The 22,720-nt window shown below is 45.7% G+C and overlaps 2 protein-coding genes across 2 annotated transcripts in view; one reads left to right on the top strand and one right to left on the bottom strand.

Moving 5' to 3' along the window:
- MCF2 (MCF.2 cell line derived transforming sequence) overlaps nt 1-1,962 on the top strand; it is a 57,043-nt gene extending 55,081 nt beyond the window's left edge. The window contains exon 30 of the mRNA XM_051792931.1: nt 7-1,962. Coding sequence (XP_051648891.1) covers nt 7-47 — 41 coding nt within the window. The 3' untranslated portion in view covers nt 48-1,962. The remainder of the gene's footprint in view (nt 1-6) is intronic.
- A 1,470-nt stretch (nt 1,963-3,432) lies between these two features.
- On the bottom strand, nt 3,433-17,289 carry F9 (coagulation factor IX). The gene is made up of 8 exons (XM_051792945.1): nt 17,166-17,289; nt 14,179-14,342; nt 13,812-13,836; nt 11,870-11,983; nt 10,088-10,216; nt 7,758-7,996; nt 7,115-7,232; nt 3,433-4,184 (listed from the first exon to the last, which is right to left on the bottom strand). Exons 1-8 carry the CDS (start codon nt 17,230-17,232, stop codon nt 3,637-3,639), a joined length of 1,404 nt encoding a protein of 467 aa, XP_051648905.1. The 5' UTR covers nt 17,233-17,289; the 3' UTR covers nt 3,433-3,636.
- Nucleotides 17,290-22,720: the final 5,431 nt, after the last annotated feature.

Here is a 22,720-nt window from a genome sequence, read left to right as displayed (position 1 = left end):
TTATAGATGCTGCCCTGTGTAACACGAGAAAGTTTAGTTCCCCTTGAATTAAGGGTGAACTAGTAGCATCCTATTTTCGATGCTCTTTGGAAGCTTTCAACTAAGTGTTACAGAGAAATAGCACAATAGTTGGAGTTGTCCTGTACTATTCATCACATTCACAGACCTCCACAGCTTCATCTGCACTGAACAGGACTGGGGTCCTAAGCAGCTTCTCATACTCATAAAGGAAGCCATTCTCTGCTCTTTCTTTTTTTTCGCCTGTGGAAAGTATGGTATTTTATTAATTTTACCTGCTGCTTTTCCATGACATCCATCATGTTTCATCAGAGAAGTACACTACAGTTTCCTGACACTTTGTTTAGATGCTTGAAACTTCCTCTACAGGTTAAAGTAGGCTTTGCCTACTTACTAGCTGACAACTATTGAAGCTGCAAATAAAGGAGTTGAGTTTTGGTAAACCAAAAAGAAAAAAAAAACACAAAACAAAACCAAACAAAGAAGCTGTATCTCCTGCTTGATTGATTTTATGGGTGGGTTTTTCTTAAATATCTACTTCAGCTATGTGAATGTAATGTTCTGTAAGAGCATTATCTGGCTGACTCACACGTGAAGATGCAATAATGCTAAAGATCCTCTTTTTGCACTTAGGGTCTGACTCCAGCTCATTGCAGTCAGTCCCCTTGATTTCAGTGAGGTTTGGATCAGGTCAAACTGACAACTCAGGGTTGTCGCCAATCACTTAGGGTCCCAAAGTGTCTCAAGGCTGAAACCTGTATCTAGCAAGTGTTGAAGTTTACATTAATGTATGTACTTTTGGAACACGTGCCATAAATCCAAGTTAAATGTCCATGTTTGCACTAAGGATGTTCTTGTGATAAGACTGTACTTTTCAGCATCTTTAACAATAATGTATCTATTGAATTTTTGAGAAAGGAAAAGAATGTTGAACACTCATAATTTAATTTTGTGTTTCTTCATCTAGTTTTGCTTTTGTAGAACATAGGTAGGTACAGGTGGTTTGAACTTTTACACAGACATGTGCAAAGAGCACCTGACTATGTGGAGAGCAGGGTTAATAGTGTGCATGCAGTAGTGAATTTGCTCTGTCCCATCCAAATGAAATGTTTATGCTGTGGACTAAAGGGGGACCTTTATGACTTTCGTTTGTGAACCGATTCTTAAACACAGTCCTAAGTTAAGTTAAAACATACTGGGGTTTGTTTTGGGGTTTTTGTGACCATTTTTGTATGGAGGAATTGTGGAACTACTTGATGGCTGTGGTTGCCTGGGGATTCCCCATCACATAGTGGACTTTCCTCCACTTCAGGTGGCCAGTATTGTGGGTAACCCCCGTAAACCCTCAAAAACATGACCAACTGAGTCTGAACTGAGCAACACCACAAGACCTAGAAAGATGCCAGTATCCTTCAGCCACTGGCAATCACAGCAGAGGGGTTTTAAGCCACTGAAGGTTCTTTTCATCTACTTTAAAGTTGGTCACAATGCACTTGTTAGGTAAAAAAATAGGAGTGTCTTAAGTTACTGTTGGGGCTGTTTATAGTGGTAACAATTCTTGTGGTAACAGTACACATTTTGAGGTATAACTGTAAATATTTGTCTCAAACACAGCACACATTGCATATTAAATGGTTTTAATCTTTTTTGTCTTCCATAGTTTTAAATCTAAGCTTTTATTAATTTATGAGGTTGATAAGTTCTGCGAATCTGAATGTACAGTCTGAGGTTTTTAACATTTAAAACTTTGCACATGACATGGTATGTTACCCTGAGTATGCTGTTGAACTAGGCTCTTCATGTATATGTATAAATTACAGTAGAGAATTTTCTCTGACTGCAAGTTTAAATGAACTATATTGTATATGTACCTGTAAAAAAATGTGTTAAATCTATATTTAAAGATTAAAAACTTGTTAAATAAATCCATATGAGAATATGCAATTCTGTTCAGAGACGCCTCTGCTATAATTCTAGAGAAAAAAGAATTCTCACAGCGTTGGTTTTAATTTCTTTGGAACAACTAAAACCTTCTTATATGCATTTTGATTTCAAGGTAAATCAGTGGCAGATGATCCGATTAGCTTCTCACTGGATGTAGTGACAATGAAACTGGGAGAGGAATCCAACTGCTCATACTGACGTCTGAAAGAGCAGCTACTGAAATCCCCCCCTGGCTCAGGGAGTCTCCATCCCCAGCCTCCTCTGCATCCCAGCACGGCTCAGGGCACCTCCATCCCCAGCCTTCCCTTCATTCCAGCACTGGGCAGCGCTGCCAGGAAGGACCTCTGGGCTGAGGACCACAAGGCTGTGCTCATGGGTGGGTCCACGGGGGCTATGTGGGCAACAGCCCTTTTCCAGGTGGGAGAGAAGTGGTCTTGGGGACACATCTCTCCAGCAGGGAGGGAGGAGACCCTTGTCAGTGAGTTCTGCCTCTAGGGATGTGCTGGTGTCCCATGCATGGTGCCTGCAGCGTGGTAAAGCCTGTGCACAAGCTGCCCATGCCAGGCATCCTAGTGCAGTTCCCAAAGGCCATGCTGTTTCCCCATGCACCTCTGGATTTTTCTGTGGAAAGAGATACAAGGTGAACCAGCACTGATCAGAGGTAAACCTCCCTTCCTCTGGGATTATTCCCTTCCCTTGAAGCTGGGAACTGAATTAAACCCACTTGAATCACCCTGACAAAGGACCTCTGCCCAGTATCACCTTTCCCCGGAATGCCACCTCCCTTTGCCTGTGCCTAAGTGCCAGTGCCCACCCTGGGCATGGGGCAGGTGTCTCCCAGGGAACTGTCTGCCTCTGGGGTGTCCCAAGCTGTCCATGCTCAGGGGGCATCCCACAAGCTTGTTTGAGGAGGGCAACACACAGTCTCCGTCCCTACCAGCAGTGCCTGTTGCTGCAGTCTCTAATTTAACATGATTAATATAAACACCAGGACACTAAGCAGTTCTTTTTATAATCCTAACCTGGCTCAGCAGAAAACATTAGCATAAAGCCCACCACTACCTTTAGATGAGTTTTATACATATTTTAGGTAATTTTTGCAGTCAATTTTATGCTGTCCTAGAGCAGGAGGAGCATTTCTGCTGCCTGTGATCCATCTCAGCCTGGCTCATGTGAAAACATCTGGCCAAGAGCAATGTGGGTGCACTGCTGTGCACGTTCACCTCCCTCATGGACTCCTACTACTGGGTTGATGGTGGGTGCTGGTGTCTGAGGCACCAGTGCCTGCTGGGCTTCCCTTGCCCACAGTGCTGTGTGGCAGCTGTGGGCAATGTTGGTGGCATAGTGGCCCGGGGCATGTGTGAGCCAGTCCCCAGCTCATCCACACCAGGCTCTGCATTGGGATTTGGGGACTTACACCACCTCAGCAGTGCCAGTGCATTCAGGAATACAGTCATGGACCATTAAAAGGGCTTTTTATTTCTTTATTACCATGTTTTCATTGTGTTCTCTTAACTTTTGCCTTCCAAGAGCAGAGGTTATTTAATTTAGAAATGTTTATTAAACTGCAGTGATTTCTCAAAAACATGGAGATTGCTTTGGGTCTCTCTTCAACTAACCAGTCCATCCCCAGCACAGTGTAGCCTCCCCAGCACAGCATAACACCCCTTCGGGTTAGGTGAGCTTCGTGTTTTGCTTTATCCACTTCACATACTTGGAGACCCTGGTGTAGATGCCATATTTGCCCGGCTTGGCACATTCCTCACCCCAACTGGTGATCCCTGTGAGAAACCAGGTGCCCTCGATCTCAGTGGTGTAGGGCCCTCCGCTGTCCCCCTCGCAGGTGTCCTTGCCCCCAGATGGGTAACCTGCACAGAACATGTTCTGCAGGATGGTGGTGGAGGTGCTCTTGAGGCAGGTCGGCCGGTCAACAAAGGGCACCTTGACGACCTGGAGGGTGGTGGCCGGTCGGCCACGGTAGTGCAGGCGGCCCCAGCCGCTCACCGTCCCCGTGCCCTGCTTCAGCAGGGCATTGGTGAACTCCCGGCTGCCGAGGCAGATGGGGGTGATGTAGCTGTTGAAAACGAGGGGCTCGTCCAGCTCCAGGAGGGCAATGTCGTTGTGGTACTCGTTGATCGAGGCGTCGTACGTGGGGTGGGGAAGGGCTTTCACCACTTTCCGCCGCTGCTCTGTGTGGTCATCCTCCCGAGTGTTGTGTTCACCTGCAGAGACAAGTGTGACTTGGGCTTGATCCCTCCGTGGCTGGACCAGTGATCATGCCCTGGAGAGGCCATGCCAATGCAATTCCAGCCCAGCCAAGTGGCTGCAAAGAGCTGAGCCCTCGGATTCCTGGGAGACTGGTACTGGCCAGGCTACTTGCTCCTTGTCAAAGGGTGCTGGAGGTTTCCTCATGGCAGTGCCTTCTCTGTCCCTGCAGCTGACAGAACCTGAACCCACTGGTGTGACACCAGGCACACATCGTCCAATCATGTGCCAAAGATCCAGAGGTTTTGCCAGAGTTAGTAGCAATGTGGCTGTTTTGGGGATTTAGCACCCTCAAAGAGGGGATGTTGTTCTTGTATCAAAGGGAACAAAGCCCTTTGATGAAAAATCTTGGTTTAAAATAGATAATTTATTAGGAAAAGAAACCTGACCTTCCCTTTTCTAAAACCACACAGCCACGGGGCAGAACGGGGTGCAGGAGGCTACAAAATGCCACATCCTGGTGCTCACAGGTGCCCGAGTTTCCACCGCCCGCCCGAGACTCAGCTGCTCGCAATCATTGCCGGCAGCTTCAGGTTCCTGTGATTGAGTTGCGGCAGCCTGTTACCTCCCCTCCCGGTTTGTGTAACAGGTAGAGGGAAAGGAAAATGTTCTGTGGTCTCAGGTCGGCGAATGGGCAGATCTGGGTCTGCCTGTAGCTGTATCCCTTCTCCCGCCCGCGTGCTGCCTGTGCTGAAAGCTGGAGAGCAGGATGACTTTTCCCGATTGCTTTCTCGCAGCCCCAGAGGCGCAGGGTGCGTTTATCCCCTGCTGCGGGGCTTCTACACGCTCTGCTGTGATCTCCGGAATATACCGTCTCCTCTAAACAATATCTGCGGCACCGCTGGCCCTGTCCGTGTCCTGTGCCTGCTGCGGCTGCCTGCGAGGAGCAGCACGGAGCCTGCGAGAGAGGTGAGGTGGATTTCTGCGGTCACGCTAATGCTGGCGAAGGTGGGAGGGGTGGCTGGTGCTGCCGATGTGCCGATGTGCTCTGGGAGGGGTCTTTTTTGCGGCAGAGTGTGAATGTCAGCTCCTTTGCAGGCTGTGTTTGTACAGTGTAAATGCAAGACAGATGTGGGGGAGACTTTCAGATGGTTTTTCTTACGTTACAGCTGCTTGCTACTGCTGGGGACCTAAAAATGTGTTTCAGGGATTGAAGTGGAGAGGCAAAGAAGTACAGGGGAGGGAAATGCCTCTCCCACCTCCTGCTATAGATTTTTGGGCCTCTTAAGATGTTATATACAAAGCACAAATGGATGTGAAGAACTCTGATGTTGCCTGTGCTGTGTACGTGGTGCAGGCACAAATTCAATAGTCCCTGGAGCCCTGCATAACCATATTTTGCTTTCTTGACTTGTCTGGCCAAAATTCTGCCCTGGAAACCCAGCAGTGCCGCAGAGTGGTGTGAAGGGAGAGCAAGGGGACTTGGCTGATAACATATCCTAAATGGAGGGAGTGTGTGATGTTCAGGAGAGAGCCTGAAAGGAGAGGCAGTTTGCATGCATGTGCAGCAAACACAAAACTTCTGTCGAGGTGGAAATGTGCTTTTTAGGGGGAAACTGTTTTTGCGTTGGGCATTTTATGCTTTTCCACATTAAGAGGTGCAAGGCTGGACTTTGTGCTCAGCTTTCCAGCAAAACTGCCTGGAAATAGATAGCAAAAAATGCTGTGTGCAAGCTGTGAGCCTCATCCTGCCAGGACCTGGCAGTAGTGCCCAGCCCCATGGCAGTAAGCCTCCAGAGTCCAGCCAGGCACACTCAGGAGCTTCACCTTGCTAGCATGGAAGATGAAGGTGCAGCTGGAGCCCTTTTGATGAGCTCATTTGTGGAGGTATAAACTCAGTGTGTCAAGACTGAGATAAAATGTTATTTTTGTCACTACTACATTTCATAGTGCTTCAACAGAAAGCATGGATCTTCCATGCCTCCTTTCAGTACTGCTGGTAGCAATTACTAACCATGTCACTGTTCCCCTGCTGCACCTATTGGTGTAACCTATGTAGATATTTATACAGGGAAGAAACAAATAGTTTGGGGAAGCTGATTCTGCCACAGCTATGAAATGTGGCACCTTGATGCTCACCAAGGCTCCACGCTGAGTTATCAGCAGGCTTTCTAGCAGGAGTTCTGGCACAGTTGGGTGCCACCAGTCAGGGAGAAACACCGTTTTTCAAGCAGATAGACATTTGTCTTTTTAAGTAGCAGCATAACCTGTTGTGCAGCCTGGCTACAGGGCCTGTGTCTAACTCCCCAGAGATCCTACTGTACAAGCACACTTTCCCACATGCCAGCCTGGTTTCTCTACCTCAATACATAAATTCTATTTACTTTCAAAAAGTTAGGAGCAAAAGTAGTCATCTTTTCCTTGCAAGGAGGTAGTCAGGTGACTGATGCTCCTCTTGAAGCAGCCACACAAATCCTGAGAGTTCTCTGAGAGTTGTGTGAAAACGTAGTGTGATCTCCAAGATCAGAACTCTCCAGTGAGGGCTGTGTGGCCAGTAGAGATAAACATCCACCACATCAGCTCACGAGGCAGAATTTTAACTGAAGTCCATAGGGCTTTAAAGCATCCTGGATGTCTGGCTCAGGTGAGCTTGCCTGCGGTCAGGTTGAACTGTGTCTACAATATGGTCCAGCAGCTCCCTGGCTTTGGGACCAAGGCCAGACCCAGCTCACTGCTCCCACCAGAGGTGGTGGTACTTGCAGGGACCAGGCTGATGAAATGCTGCAACCTGCAACTGGGGCCCTTGTGCCCTATAGCAACTTGTGCCACGCTGCTGCCCACCAGGATGGTGTGGATCAGTGTTCTGTGCAATGCCTTGGCTTGGCCTGTGCAAGTCCTGTCTCATGTCCCTCCCCTGCTCTGTCCCAATGCTACCTGAGGTGCTCACCTGCCACAGCAGAGATGTCAAGGCCTTTCTCCAGGCAGTGTGCTGCTGTCACCACCCATTTCTCGTTGATGATGGATGCGCCACAGAAGCCCTCACCATTACTGTCCAGCAGGAGAACCTGTGGAAGCAGGAGGATATCACACCCATGCGTTTGTGTAAACCTGAACTAGCAAAAGGTGTCCCTGCCCATGGCAGGGGGTTGGAACTAGATGATCTTTAAGATCCTTCCAACCCAAACCATTCTCTGATTCTATGATCTGCTGAAACTGATGGAGCTAAAAACTGAGCTGTGTTGTTCCTTGCAAAGCTCCCCTTCTTCAGTCTTCAGCCTAATTTTGGTAAATTCATGGACTACTGGGTAATTTGTTGCTGTAGCTCAAAACCAAATCCTTTGTGCCCCACCAGGTAAAGCTCTTGTGGCTTTTTTGCCAGGGTAGACCCCCATCCAGGCAACTTTTTTTGCTGTGACATAAAACCGTGTACAGAAAGAAACTGTGTTCCTGTTAAACTTGAGACCTAGTGCTATTCTAACCTCAGAGATGGGCTTTGGGTATTTAAAAGTAAGATGATCCTGCCTTCAGAAAGAAATAAGTTAGCAGAGCGACTGCTAGGGTTACAGGAGGGTTGCAGAAATAGCTGGTACCTGCCAAGGCACCTCTCCTTTCATGCTGTCTGTCCCGCCGACAACCCGGGTGCCCTCCTTAATTATCGGTGTGATTTTCGTGGTGGCAGCAGTGCTGGTTTCCGTGATGTTGTCGAGCACCTCGTCTTGAGCATCCTCATGGTCATCGCCGGTTATGTTCCAATTCTCAAAGGTGTTCATGGATCGGGTGAGCTTGCTCTTTGCTTCGGGAGCCGTGATCTTCCCGCAGGGATACGGCACTGCAAGCGAAACAGTCACAGTTATGACTGGCTGTGTCACCCTGAGAGTTACAGCAACTGAAGGAGCAGGGGAGAAGGCAAACGCTGCCTCATCTCAGCACCCTGTTTTGGACTGATATGGGAGACACATGTCAGTGGGCTGACCCTGTGCAAACATGCCTGTGCCTTTGAGCCGCAGTGCGGGTAATACGTAAAAGTAGCAAAAGCATAAATTGTTTCTGGGCTTTAGAAATGACATCTGAACAGTTTTAAAAATGAAAAAAACTTGTTTGTTGAGAATGCACGCCTGACAGGCTGGGGCAGCTGTGCCTTCTTTTGGTGGGATGCTCTGGTGCATACCTGGGAGGCTCATGTCGGGCAGCTGGGCACTTGGCTGGCATTTCTATGGCAAGTGACTCCAGAACAATAAATGTCCAGCTGGGAGAGGACAGGAAATAAGATCTGCCAATTGTACAGATAATCCTGCTTGGCACCAAGGTGAGGAAAACATTAATAAAACTCTTTCTAGGGTTGTAGACTTTCTCTGTTAATGAAGAGCTCATCTGCAGGCTTGTTTCAAACGAGTTCTTTCCCTTTCTCTCCTATGCAGTGTGTGCTGAATTCCTGCTGATAGTAGCAGTCAAAATAGTAAATAGCATCAGGCATTGTCTTTCATCTGAATAGCTTTTGACAGCACTGAGCAAACAAACATTAGTGTAAAATCAGATGTGAGTGTGGCCTATGGAGATTTCATCTTTTATTGTTAAACAGCCTGCTTTAGGAACAGGACTTAAATAAGTGTTGAGTGATGGCAAGTGCTACCCCTGAGGTTAGGCCAGGAAATGAAGGTTTCAGAGCCAACAAAAGCTAAGCTTTTGCAGGAAGGGCAGTTACCCAACCTGAAAGATGATCTTATTGCTAACAGTAAACCTTTCTGGTCCAGTGAAAGTGATACAGCATGTTGGGCAACACAGGCCTGAGATCTTAATTATCTCTGTTAATAGGACTCCCAGCCTAAGATACTTCCTACACTGATTCCTGAAAGCCAGCACTTCCAAGAGCTCAAAGAGTTCCTGGCTATAGCTGTCAGATCTTAGCAAACTATCTCACCCGTGTAGGTACCTGCATGCAAGCTCGGATGTGCAAACCTGTTACACTCAGGTGTTAGAAATATGATAGCATCAAATGTTAAATTGACTTTAGATGACAAAATATTTGTCTGCAAAGTCTCCTCTCTCCTCTGCCAGATGTGTTTCTGAGATGTTCATGCCCAATTAACTTGCTGTGTTGTAGTGGGTTGGGTCTGCACATGTATGCGTAGTTAGTTTTGTAACAGCTCAGGAGCAAGGTAAAGCTGGGGAATATAGCAAGAACCAGCTATTCTTTAGCCTCTTATGAAGCTTCAGCCTCAAGCAATGCATTTCCCTTCCACCCCACTTGATACTACAGCTAAATCACCTTGTTTGACTAGTTGTTATTGAGGGTCTCTGGGTGCAAATACACACTGTTGGGAAGACAGACCACAACAAAGCTTTACTTGTATCCACCCAACTCAGATAATTTTAACTGGGTGATGACCAGCCATGAAATGGACTATCAGAAGGATTTACAGTTAGAAAGATCATATTTTGTTCTGAAAAAGTCCAAGGCATTCTCAATGTAGAAGTAACCAAACAGTAGCTCCTATTGGAAGAACATGGGAGTGAGCTCTGGCTGAATGGATGCTGGTATAGCTGAACATCACTTTTCTGCCTCCAGAAAACTACTGATCCATATCTAGAAATATAATGTGGCTGCAGGTGGGAGAGTAGTCTGTGTGAGCAGCCACCTAAGACAAACATTTGCATTATGAACAAATTCCTGGACAACTACTCTCCTTCTCCACCCACATAGGCTACAAAAAAGATGTTTAAATTGAATCCTCTGAGCCTGACCCCACATCTGCCTTTGGGAAAGTGCAGGGTCAGGTCAGGCTGTTTACATTTGCTAAGCAGGAAAACAAGTCTGGTTTCCAACAGGATATTGCATTTCTATGAGATTCATGTATCTAAATCCAGGGCAAGACCTTGAAAACTTTAACCCAAATCTCTTAAAAATAGTTTAAGAGTTAACCTGTAGGTTCACAGGACTTTCCATCTTCATGAAGTCTGTAGCCAGCAGCGCAGGAACACACAACCTTCTGTGGTGGGTCATGACTGCAAAAGTGCTTGCAGCCTCCATTTTTAATAGCACAAGTGAAGTCTGAAAGAAATCAAAATGAAACTCTGAGAGTTTTTTCCAAATACAACTGGTCAGAAGTTTGTCTGTAAGGAGATCATCCTTCCAAATCACATCCCTGCTCATAATGAAGGAGCATCAGGCAACTCTTCAAGAAGGCAGGTTGAGGAGCCTATACAAGGCCCCCAGAGTCCTGGCACAGTCTCCTGCCTCCAACAACTGCGTGCTCTCTGAAATTTGGCAGCCTGACCCTGAAGGACTCCTGCAAATATTTGGTTACAAGCCACGTGATTTCCCTGCTGTTGTTCTGCTTTCCTCCCCCTGTGCTTACAGCAATCCAGTCCCAGTGTGGATGCTTGTAGAGAACACCATGTGTCAGATGGGAACAAACCCTGAACCCAAGCAGGGCTTTGTCCTGGGATTATCACTGGGCTCTGAGTTGAAATCTCCAACAAAGCCTTATGTTCTTCCTGACATACCAATAAATCGTGGCAGCCTGACATGGAAGACCTATTTCAGCTGGATGTTTGATGAAACATGTCCCAGCCTGAGGCAGAGCAAGATTCCCATGACTTGCACCTGCCTTTTCCCACCCCACCTCTCACTCCTCTGTGGAGGGAACACCATCTCTTGGAGGTGCGAAACCACTAATCCGCAGAGGCCCTTGCAATTCTCAGTGAGTTTTCAAATAACTTCACAGCAGATTAACTCCACTCCTACTTCCTCAAGGACACCTCCCTTCCTGTAGCCATTTTAATGCCATCATTTACTATTTTTACAGAGCTCCTCTTCACGCCTCACTTCTAGCTCTATTTTTGCTCCTGTCTCTCTTCCACAAGAAATCTGCAATGAGACTATTTAAATTTGATGCAGCTTTGAAATGCTCTTTTTAACGTACACTCCTCTCTTGCCAGAGCAGAATCACAACTAGAAAGAGAATCTTTTATTAGTGCAGTGAGTCTAGCACATTATGCAAGTTGCACAGCCCCTGATTATATTATAAATATAAGAGCTGAATATCCCTCTTGTTTAAATTATCAGCTGTTTGGTTTTCATAAACTCCTCAACCCATCAGGAAAATATTTGCCTTTTGTTTGCCTTCAGAATCAAGGTTGCTGCTGATAATTATAATTATGAATTCAGTGGAGTGCTGTGGAGAGGAGGTTGAGATAATCCTGTCCTGCTCAGCACCTGCTGTCCATCCTGGCATGAGAAATGGAGAGGGGGAGTAGGAGAATGGGGACCCCATTAGGGTCAGTGGAAAACTCTTGCTTTCAGTGGGTGAGAATGCTGTCCCTGAACACTGATAGCCCCAGAAAGGCTTGTGCTGGGAAGATAAAGGAAGGTCTGTCTGTCAACATTTGCACTGGCAGCCACAGCTGAACAAAAGACCTTGAGCCTGAGTCTCCATTGAATCCTGCATAAGAGCAGGTGCTCAGAAGAGGTGGACCTGGGACGTGACCAAGGGCTGGAGAGGACAGAAATATCTGCTCCTGTATCCCCAAGCATGTCCCCCTGCAATCCCATTGCCAACAGGCTCAATTTATGCTTTTCTGCAGTGCCCAAAGCAAAATGTGTCTGAAACACTCCCCAGTAGGATGAAACTCTGCGCCCGCTTTGATCCCATGGGATTTCAAGGAGAGCAGAACAATCACTGGATGAGCCCCCAGTACATACCTATCTCACAGTTTCTGCCTTCATACCCAGCTGGGCACCAGCACACATAGGAATTTATTCCATCCTTGCACACGGCTCCATTTTTGCATGGGTTGGGGTCGCACTGATCTCCATCTTGGAGAGAAGACAGGAGAGTTAACAGATATGAGTGTCCACCATGGCTCATGCCAGTCATGTGCTGGAGCCTTGCTCTGTGCAAGCCTCCTACTAAAGATGAGCAAGACATTGCATTGCTTCCTTCTTTGTAATGAAAAATAAGTCAGATCCTGGCACCCAAGTGTGCTGACAATGTCAGCGCTGGGGTAACATCATCGGCTCTTTACCCAGAGTCCTGACTGTGTACCCTGTCCTATGTGGGTCAGTTCTGCTCCTTCCCGTAGAACACCTCTTCAGTCCCCCTCATGCAACATCTCAACAGGACTTCATGTCTTGGCCAGGTTAGACAGACAAATTTAGAAGGCTTTCTTCCTCAAGAGTGGTTAGAGTATCTTAATCTGGGTTATTTTAAAAGTACTGTCTGTTCTGTGAAAGTTTAGATCCGTCCATTTGGGTTTGGAGACCTCGCTATGTACTAAGATTGAGAACCTTTGTCATTGCTCTTTCTTTCTCAGTCTTGTACTACTATTAATTGGTCGAGATTTTCCCTTCCATGTCAGAGCTTTTATTTTCACAGTTGCCTACAGCTGATAAGCTGAAACTTTAACAAAAATACTCACTATTGCAAAACTGGTGATCTAACACTGTGAAAGAGTAAATCAGTGATATTAAATGGCAGGGAATGCCCTTTGAAATGCTTATACCAAGACACAGAGGAAGGGGAAGGCCTTGCTGAGTTTTGTGTCCTGCCAGTAAGTGTGGCAGTTCATGGTGCTTTCAGGAATGGGTTGGAATGTAAAACTGCAAACAGGAACAAAATGGTTTTGTCTTGTCTAAGTTATGGTGTTGGGGGTTGCACATAACGTGAGAGTTGCAGTTGTTGCTCCCTGGTGAGGGCAACTGGGGCTTAGGTGTTGTGCTCCTGTGGGCTACACATGTTGGGAATAGCAGCTTGTAAACTGAACAGTAAATCAGGCACTTTAGATGATAGAGAAATATATGGCATTCCTTACTTTTTATGAGCTAATTTGTGGCAGGGAAACAAACTTAGTGTTGAATTTCACCAGCTGTTTTTTCAGAGGACAGTCCTACAATGCAAATGTAACTTTTTTATTTTATAGTCTGGACTGAATAATCTGAATTATTTAAGGCTTTTTAGTGAGATGTTCTGGGCACTTCGCCAATCTAGGAAGCAGTTCATTTATTGAAATGTCCTTAAAATTAGTTTCAGATGTTGTAGTGGGCATTGAAATCTTTTTGTTAAGGGACTGAGGAGTCCTTGGAGGTGGAGACTGAAAAGGAAAAAGAAAACAGTGAAGAAAGGGTTTGGGAGCAATGGTGTGAATTGCAAACAGCTGTTCGCTATGATCATGTCGAGGCTCCACTTTAATATGGCATTTCTAGGGATTCACACTGTGCTTTCATGAGACTGGGCCTTATCTGGAGATCTCTGCTTGAGAACAGAGCATTTGCTGTTTGCTGAAGGGGTGTTAATTATTGCTGTGGTGTTTTACTCTATAACAGCTGAAAGCAGAAGCCCAGAGCGTGACCTGGGCTCAACGGATCCCGTGGTCTGTGTGAACTGGTTTTGTTCCGTGAGGTTTTGGAAATCTGTTCCAAAAAGCCTATCTGAACAAAGTAAATGCTAAGACTTTTTTTTTTTTGTTTTGTGGCTTGCCATTTCTATACCAACAGGACAGACCCAGGCTGTTGGTGGCTGCAGAATTTAGGGTGCATGGCTCTGAGACATATCAGTTGCTGGAATACATATGTTACAATAATATCTTCTATTTATGCACTGAGAGATGAGTATTAATCATTTGAACAGGAAGAAAGCAGCTCTTACCAACATATGTTTTCCAAAACTCCATCTGCAAAAGGAAGAAAAAAAAAAAGAAGTTTCCTTTGTTTTCTAATTTCTGGGCACTGTCTGGCTGAAGTAGTACAGGGATGACTCCAAAACTGAAGGAAAAGACTTGCAGGGAAACCACCCTCCATAATCCCAATGGTGACCCACAAAGCCTTTAAAGCAGTTCCCCAGCCCAAGAGATGGATCATGAATGAGAATCAGCCATGCCAGATGCTGCTCTTGGCCCTGCAGGTTTTCCCCTTGCTGTTCATTCCTCTGCCCCCTCTGGGACTCACCTGAAGGGCTTGTAGAGGTGTGGGCAGGGGGGAACAAGGTGTTACCATTTTGCAGCAGTGACACTCACCGTTTTCTCTTGGTTTTCAAATACTTCTCGGGCTTCTTCAAAGCTGCATTTTTCTTCAATACATTCTCTCTCGAGGTTCCCAGGAATAAACTCTTCTAGTCTGTTTGAGTTGGCTCGTTTTTGCCTCTGCAGAACCGAGCTTGCCTCTTTGTTCTCGATGAAGACTGTGATTTGAACAGAAATAGGTGCTGGAGAGCAGCACGTGTGGTACAGCTGGCATGGACTGTCAGGGTTTTGTTCTACCAGAAAGCAAGCCCTTTTCAGGCATCCACCTTCCTCTTGCCCCATGGCCAAGGACATTTCCTGAGTGTTATCATCTACCTGATGTTTGTTTGGTGCCCAACTTAAGTGCAATCCAAAGCATCAAATATGGAGAATCAAGTGTCAAAATAGTCAATAGACAGAAATGACTGATAGCAAGACAGTGATTGGGAGCCCTGAAGTTTGATGCTTAAAATACCCCAAAGCAGAGGGTGTAGCTCCTATTACAGATGCACAGACTGGAATAAGCTGTTTGAGAGGGGAAAATAGGAGGCTTTTTCATGCTGCTACTTGGTGAGGTCTTGTTTGGACACAGAAATTGTCCTGCTTTAGCTGCCTCTGCCTGTTTTGGCTGTGAAAGGCCATTTGCCTCTGCAAGCAGCTGGAGCCCTTGGAAGGGACGGGCCATTTACTTCTCTCCCTGCTCCTCCTCCTTGCCCATGCGCCTGGGTCCCACCATTTCCTGCTGACAGAAAGGGTGGCATGAGCCTTCCTCACCCCCTGGGCTTTGTCATGTCAACAAGGGTGCGTGCATCCTTCAGTGGGCTGGCCAAGCTCCTGGGCCATGTCCCATCAGCAGAGACAACAGCAGCTGCCATCCTGTGGCAGCCTCCTGCCAGAGTTTGCTTCTGACTCCCTTCTCAGAGAACCCCATCTCTGCTGAGGACTCTTATTACCCCATCCCACTGCTTTAAAACACATTGTTCACCCGAAGGAGCTCCCCACTTTGCTTCCCCAGGTTCTCCTCTCTCTCCACCCTCCCTTAGCACTCGCAGCGTGTCCCTTTTTGTCACCAGATGGCACAGTAGAGCAGCTCTTGGAGCTGCTGGTGGCCACCTGGGACACGGGCCCTCATCTGAGGGCTCTGTGCTGGTAGGGGGTTGGGCACCTGTTGGACTGACCCCTCTGAGGGCTAAAGAGAGCATAAGCTCAGCCAGGTGGGCATACAGGAGAGTGAGGAGTGAGTACCAGCCACTTGTCCCATCTCATTGCTAACTCCTGCACCCTATGCAGGGCAGACCCCAACCTCACAAAGCCTTCAGGTCATCAGCTTTGTTGAGCTCTCATGAGCCCCAGGCAGGTTGGTCTGATTGACACCATTCCACTGACAGTGTAACAAGCCCCTTCGCTGTCAGATCTTTCTGCAAGAGACTGAACCAACAGCTTTTAATCATTGTACAGCAAGGTTGCACCTCTGCCTTCCTCATGCCAGTGTGGTTTTGGTTAAAATTAAAAGCACTGACCTCTGATGAAGCCAGGCTTGTTTTAAACACTGCTGGTCCCTTCCCAGCTTCAGGGTTGTGGTTTACGTGTGGGACATGAATGTACACCTAGGTTGTCCTTCCCAGCTGTGTGGCTGCACATCCTGGCTGGGGGAGACCTGCCCCCTTCTCCTCTTGGCATGGGCTTCAGCCTCCAGCTTGACCCCAAGCTGGGCTGGAAAGGCTCAGGTGGGAATGATGGAGCAGCCTTCTTTGGTTTTGTCACCCTGTTGGGTTCCCCACGTGCTCAGTGCCCAGGGAACACGGTGTGGGCACAGCTGCACGTTACCCTGCATGGAGTGAGGCAGCTGTGTCAGACATGCTCCTTCTTCTCTTCCCAGTGGGCTATGTCAAGCACCTGCTGTAATTAACTCATTTAATGGAGGGAACTCATTTTAATGAATGCAGTTTTACCTTCCCTCATATCCCTCTAGGTTTTCTCCATTGCTTACTCATCCCACATGCTGCTTTACAATCAAAACTTGATTTGGACTGAAGGTTGCAGGCGCCATGGGGTGACAGGAGTAGCACTCACCTGGCTGGAAACCATCCTCACACTAGGAGTACACTCACACATGATTTACCAACTTTTGAACCAGTATCTGATAGGGTGAGATGGGTCTCTGGGACAAGTGTTGGGGGGGGCACACCTGTCCTGCCAGCTGAGTACTGTATTTTATAGTGGGTACACCTGAGTGGGTGGTGGTACCAATATGAGGTTCTGCTCACTTTTCACTGCTTAGCAAAGATTTTGGAAAGAGCCTTTTTTTAACCTGCTACTAGCAATGCTTTAATGAAAGAAGAAAGACCAGCCTTGCAGCAAACAAGAACTCACGCTGGATGTGAACCAGACTCTGCTGGAACTGTTGCTGCTACAGATAAATCAAGCAACAGCCTGCATTACTATGTGTGATTGCCCACATCCATCAACTGCTCTATCTTGTCTACAGTTTTGGCTGCATCTTACAGTCTTTGTTAAATTCACGCTGGGCTTAGCTTTAAACAATCCTTGCAGTGGCAAATCCAATGACTGTTTTATGGATGTGAGCACTTGTTTGTACTCCAGGACAAAGTGATGGCGCACAAAGATGTGTGGATGTTACTCCATGAGCAACTCTCCCCCCTTTTTAGCTTCAGTGTGTATGTGTGTGCATTCTAAAATGGCTGAATCAAGCTCCGAAAGCTTAAAAGCTGTAAAAAAAAAGCTAAGAAAAATTCCATTCTTAAAATTAATCCCTGTGACACAGTCTGTGTAAAATCAGCATAAAAACTATTATTTCATTCCCAAGAAAAGAACCAGAGCTTTAAGGAGGAGCTATGAAATGCAGCAATCCCTCTGAGCTGTTCTCTCTTATAAGACTGCACAAGCTGTCCCACAGTCAAGTGACAAATTGTCTCTTTGCCAGTGTCTGTAACACCCAGTACCCAAAAGTGAAGGATTTTCTAGGTTTTAAATGGACTCACCTGTACTTTCATCACCAAGACAAGCTGCCAGAAGACAAATGAAGAGTACGAGGGGGATATTTGCCATCTTCTTCCCACCGCCCAGACCTCTCGCTGACAACTTGTTCGTGTGGTGGAGCTCAGTCAATAGTTCCAAAGTGCAAATGCCTGTTTATTGACTCTGGGTAACCCTTTAATTTAAGGTCCCCAGATGTGCCATTGCTGAAGCTTGAAATGACAGCTTGGGTGCTATTGGAGGGGGCACGTCCACGTGCAAGAAACAAGCCAGGTTTTTGCAGTCCTTGGGCTCATCTTCTGCTGTGTGGGATATTACTGCCATGTTTGGGGGTTGAGTATAGCTCAAGAATAAATTAATTGAGCTTCAGAGAACTTCTTTAAAGCACTGAATTTCCCATTCCTACCCAGGGGATGTTGACCATATGAAAGTCAACAGTAGCATTTTCAAAGACTTCACCACAGTCCCTGTTTCATCAAAAAGAGCAGGTGCAATTCCCTTGAAGAATGACCCTACAGATTATGTTCCCTCTCAGAGAGCAGGCATCCTTGGAGCAAGGCTGTGTCAGCCAGGATGTTTTACCTAATTAAAAACCTGGATGAAGTGAGGTGATTGGTCCATTATCCAGGTCTGCCGGGGCAAACCCTGGACACATATGGAGTTTCCTAGGTCCTGTACCTGAGGCTGCAGGAAGGAACCTGCTACTCGGTGGCTTGGACACTGGCTGGTGTAGGGATGTGCTGAGAAGTGACACTCTGGAGCAGGGAGAGCAGGCAGGCTCCTGGCTGTAGAGAAGCCTCTGCCCAAGGCAGGTCCACAGGCTGCTCCTGATCCACACTGGCCAAAGAGTACACTCAGCGAAAGGGAAGATGAGGGAAATAGGAAAAATAGTAGGTTTTCATACAGAAAAGAAAGGGTAGGGGTTTGCATGAAACCATTCATATTTAGTGGAGGGTTACTTACAACTTTTAAACCCCATCTCTTCCCTTCTTCTGACTTTCCCTCAGTATGAAGACCTATTTCAAGGTCAGTAGTTGCTTTTGGGAAAACACTGATTATTGTGGAAAAAAAAAAAAAGAAACATAAACTTCTGGAAAAGCCAAAACTGTCCCCCTGACCTCCCTCCTTCGGGGAGCTGTAAGAAATGTAAGACAAAATCAGTCCTCCCACTCCAGGGAGTGCTTGTGGGCTTTCCATCAATGACCTGTTCCTCAAAACCTGCTTCCAAGTTTCTGCTTCTCCCCCCACTTCACCATGCACAGGGCAGAATCCATCATTGTACCTGTGCACATTTGGGGCTTGCCCAGCTACCAAAAAGTCTTAGACAGAGGTGTTTTAAAGCAGAACTCCATTTGTAATGTGCTGGTTATGCTATTGCCTTTTGGTATTGGCTTAGCTCTAGTACTGGGCTTGGGAAAAGCAGCAAGAACCTCAAGGCTCTGATGGCTTGTTAAAGCAGGGGAGCTGGAAGAGGGGATCTGGCAGGTTTCACTAGTCTCCAGCAAAGCAAGATGGATATTCTGCTACTGCCAGTGCAAGGGTATCTCACAGTGTGTTTCATGGTGCTGTGAGTGTTCACAAGCAGGCAAACACCACCCAGAGAAGTGTCTTCCAGGCTGGAGAGCTATTAGTTTCTATGAGGTTACAATAACCCTTGGGTAGTTGTTAAAGTGTTTGCTTGAGCTTATGAACCATAAATTCTGTGCACTCAGTCCAAAAAATTAAGAATGTTCCTTCATGAAGCAAACGGGAGAAACATTTATGGTTGCATGGGTATTTGGAGTTACTTTTGTATACAACACAGACTGATCAGCTGCAGGTAAATAGAAGATTCTGAATGTGAGTTAAAGCCTTGTGAGATCCGTGTTGCCTAGGTGGAAAAAATCCTTTATCTTCCCTTTCTTGAGCAAACAAAAGGTCCTGAAACCTATAATTCATCTTGTTTCTTCTTGCTTCATTTGAAACAATCTTTATTCATCACTGACAGTAGCTTTTGTTATCAAATTTCTGTAGTAGATAAATGAGTTAGGATGAGGTAATGTGCTGTTGATGTAAATTGAATGCAAAGTGAAGAAGGTAATGATCATCTCTCATTTTCCATGCATAAGGAAATGCAAATGTGAGAAAATAAATTGAGTTAAAATGCTGAAACAATACATCTCCTATCCATAAAGAGGAGTGTGGAGAATGGTCTGCCATAACAAGGGATAATTAGAATCTCATTACCGTAAATATTTTACTTCAGAACATAGGTCAGTCAAATTATTTTAGGTTTATAGTGCATATTTCCCTTGTAATAGTATTTGCAACATTATTACCAACTAATCTTCACAGAAAATGCCAACATCATTAGAATAAACATAACTATTAATACAAATAATTTCTATTGTTTACTACTATTGCTGACAACTTCTGGGGCACTAATTTGAAGGAAAAGTCCTTTTTATTTATTTTGCACACAAAATCCACAGAATTGTGATCCCCATCATGGGCACTTAGGAGATGAAAGCTTTGCTGTTCAGCTGGATGACATCAATCAAATCTGCATATATTTTGACTTATAAAGAAGGTATTAAAAAAGAAGGGTACTTAAAAAACACACCCAAATCATGTTCTTTCTTATTAAATAGGATTTCTGTAGCAATGAGCTGTTAGGAGATATCTCTTTTCGTTTGAGGTGTTAGGTTTAGGGCTTTTATTGAAAAGTGTCCCTTTTTTTGTTCGAACAGAACCATCACACACATGTGGTTGCTGGGCCTGTGTTTGTGTCCAAGGCAGAATGAGCTGGCAGAGATGTAGGGCAGCATATTCCTGGCAGGGCCACCACCTCTGGCTTGGGGACTCGCTCGTCTTTCAGAGAAGATCCCTGATGCAAAGTGAAATGAAGTTTATGAGAAATCAGAACAAGAAATCTATTTTCATTTTAATCTGATAGATTTTTTTTAAAATGTGCTCTGGCTGCACTGATCAATAATGTTAAACAGTCTGATAGCTTGAGGATCATGTTAAAGGATTTTTCATAATCTCCCTTGTCTCCAAATGCACTCTTTTAAGTGAAAAATCCTCACTCAAAGCCCTTAGCAATTTATCCTTGCCCTCTACACAGCTGTGGTAAGTAATCTTTCCTTAACCAACAGCAAACAAGGCATTTCTGACAAAAAAAAGCCAGGGAAAGTAATGCTTGATCTTTGTTTTCTTATTCTTTATTTGATCACTTTGAAGTCCCTGGCTTTTTCTGGAGCAGTGAGTGTGGGAAATTATCCAAATATAAAGGTAGCACAGGCATGGAGTCCTTTGCAGTGCCAAACATTCTGTTGTAGTGATTAACATGCTGGAGAAAGTACCAATTCTGCTAAAAGTCCTATAACCTCTATAGGTACTAAGGTGTTTTTGTACATCAGTGGCATTAGTGACCTACCCCAGGCGAGGATGTGCCCTCAGCTTTCCAGGATGCAGAAGCCTTGTTCCTGTGATGGTGGCTCTGGGCTGGTGGGGATGCAGGCACATGGAGATGCTGCTGGTGACTTCAGTTCTGTGCTGTGTGAGGGGTACTTAGGCCAAAGGAGGGGTCTGGCTTTGGTGATGTGAAATAGCAACTTTTCAGTGATGGCAGCAGACAGTTTGTACAGGAGAAGTGTCAGCTCTCCTGTCTCTGAAAGTCTCTCAGAGCTTTCAGTTCTGTGTTGGGCATTTTTTCTCTGTTTTTATGCTTCAATAGTTGTGCCAAGAAGCAGGCTCCCTTGCTGAATTCCCTCTAGACACATCCATGGCAGTTAGCACTTTAGCTCCGTCCCTCCCATTTTATTCCGTTTTTAATTAGACTCCAGAACAGGAGCACAGAGCAAACTCTGCTTTCATCTGGGAGATCCTGTGGCTGTGAAATATTTACGGGAAGTAAATAACTGTCAGAAAGTAAATAAGTCCCTGACTCTACATGAGTGTAAAGGTGCTTTGAAACAGTCTCATTCAAATAAAAGCTCCTCACTTTGAGTGGCAGTAAGAAAACAGTAACACAGGCAAAAAATCCCCAATGTAGAAGATAAACACAATTACTAATTCATGGAGCAGCACGTTTCACAGTAGCAGCTTTAGTATCTTTCTTTGCAGTTTGATTTAAAATAGGCCAGATTAAAAGGAAATCTGGATTTGGTTTGGTCATCATCTTTTCAGACAGTGGAGTGCAAGCACGAGTAGACGCTGCGTGCTGCTGAAGTCACTCTAAATTTAGAATTCACCATCTCCACTTCAAACTCTGGATAAAGCAGTGAAAAAGCTCAGAGGAGGCAGCAGCTCTTGCAGGTTTTGATGGGTCAGGTAGATTAACAAGCTCAAACATCAATGTATAGAGCAAGAACTAAATTAAATATAAGCTGCAAAGCTGGGTTGACACTGTGTATTGGCACGAGATGACACAACCCCTGTCAGGCCAGGCACGTGTGTGGGATGGAGGCTTGTCCTGCCCCAGGCTTGCATCCAGCTCAGCTTGTTTCCTTCTTCACTGACAGGAAAGGATTAATCTTGCCTTGCTCTGATGTGAGGAGGGAGGTGTCTCCCTCTTTCTCTCCTTTTCTGTTGAAAAGCAGGCTCAATTGACAGCTCACACTATAAGACAAACTTTATTTTTGGATATTAAAACTGGGGTGAAAGGAGTCTCAGCTAGCACATCCAAACCCACCACCATAGCCAAAGCCCATCCACTTAACTCCACACAAAGCTTAAAATAATAACACTCAGTGTTGTCCTTTTGACCATTTTTTATGTCAACATTTGTGAGTATTCCCTTGTTCATTTTCTTTGCCTTAACCATCTGAATTTTCTATCTTCTACTTGTACAAGAACATCCTTGTGTCCTATTCACTTTTTCCAACTCCTTTTCTTTCTACTGTCTTTATAATTTGCCCTTTAGGGACAAAACTCTCTGTGGTATCAACACTGATATCTGAGGGGAGGATATGCAGAGAAGACAGAGGGATATTTCTAATATGTGCATCCCTAATTGATTCCACTAGGCAGCTCCCCGAGTCACAGGCACTTTGAAGCAGTGGCATTTGAAATTTATCCTCTACTTAATAAATGTGATCTTAGAACACCCCTTCCAGCTGATTGACTTGAGAGGGAACTGGAGAAGATGAGAGCCCTCCCCATGACTCTTGGACCTGCTGCAAGAGGCAGTGATAGTTAAGATTCAGAGAAAGGGACTTCACAGTCTCCATTGTCTGCTCTCATCAACACATATGATGAATGAAACCACCACTGGCTCCAGGGGGAGACACTAATTTTTCTCCTGAAATCCCAGGCCCATCAGAGGTGTATGATAAGATGAATAGTTAAGAATGAATTGGCATTTCTAGTGAGTGTGACCTACTTGGGTTTTCTCTTCTGTTCCCTGACCTAGTGCCCTGCAGTGCTTCTTCTGCTAACAGCATTCACTAATGGATGGTTGGATGCTCTGACTTGCCAGTTCTCACAAAGCCAACAGGGCTCTGCTATGAAGGTTAATTTGCAGCCAAATCCACCAGGAGAGGTAGCCAAACTCCTCGGCACAGCTTGGGCACTACTT

Source organism: Manacus candei, unplaced genomic scaffold (genome assembly GCF_025592945.1).
Source record: "Manacus candei isolate 608988 ecotype Guabito, Panama unplaced genomic scaffold, ASM2559294v1 h1tg000003l, whole genome shotgun sequence".
NCBI lineage: Eukaryota > Metazoa > Chordata > Aves > Passeriformes > Pipridae > Manacus > Manacus candei.
This window is presented reverse-complemented; position numbering and strand designations above follow the sequence as displayed.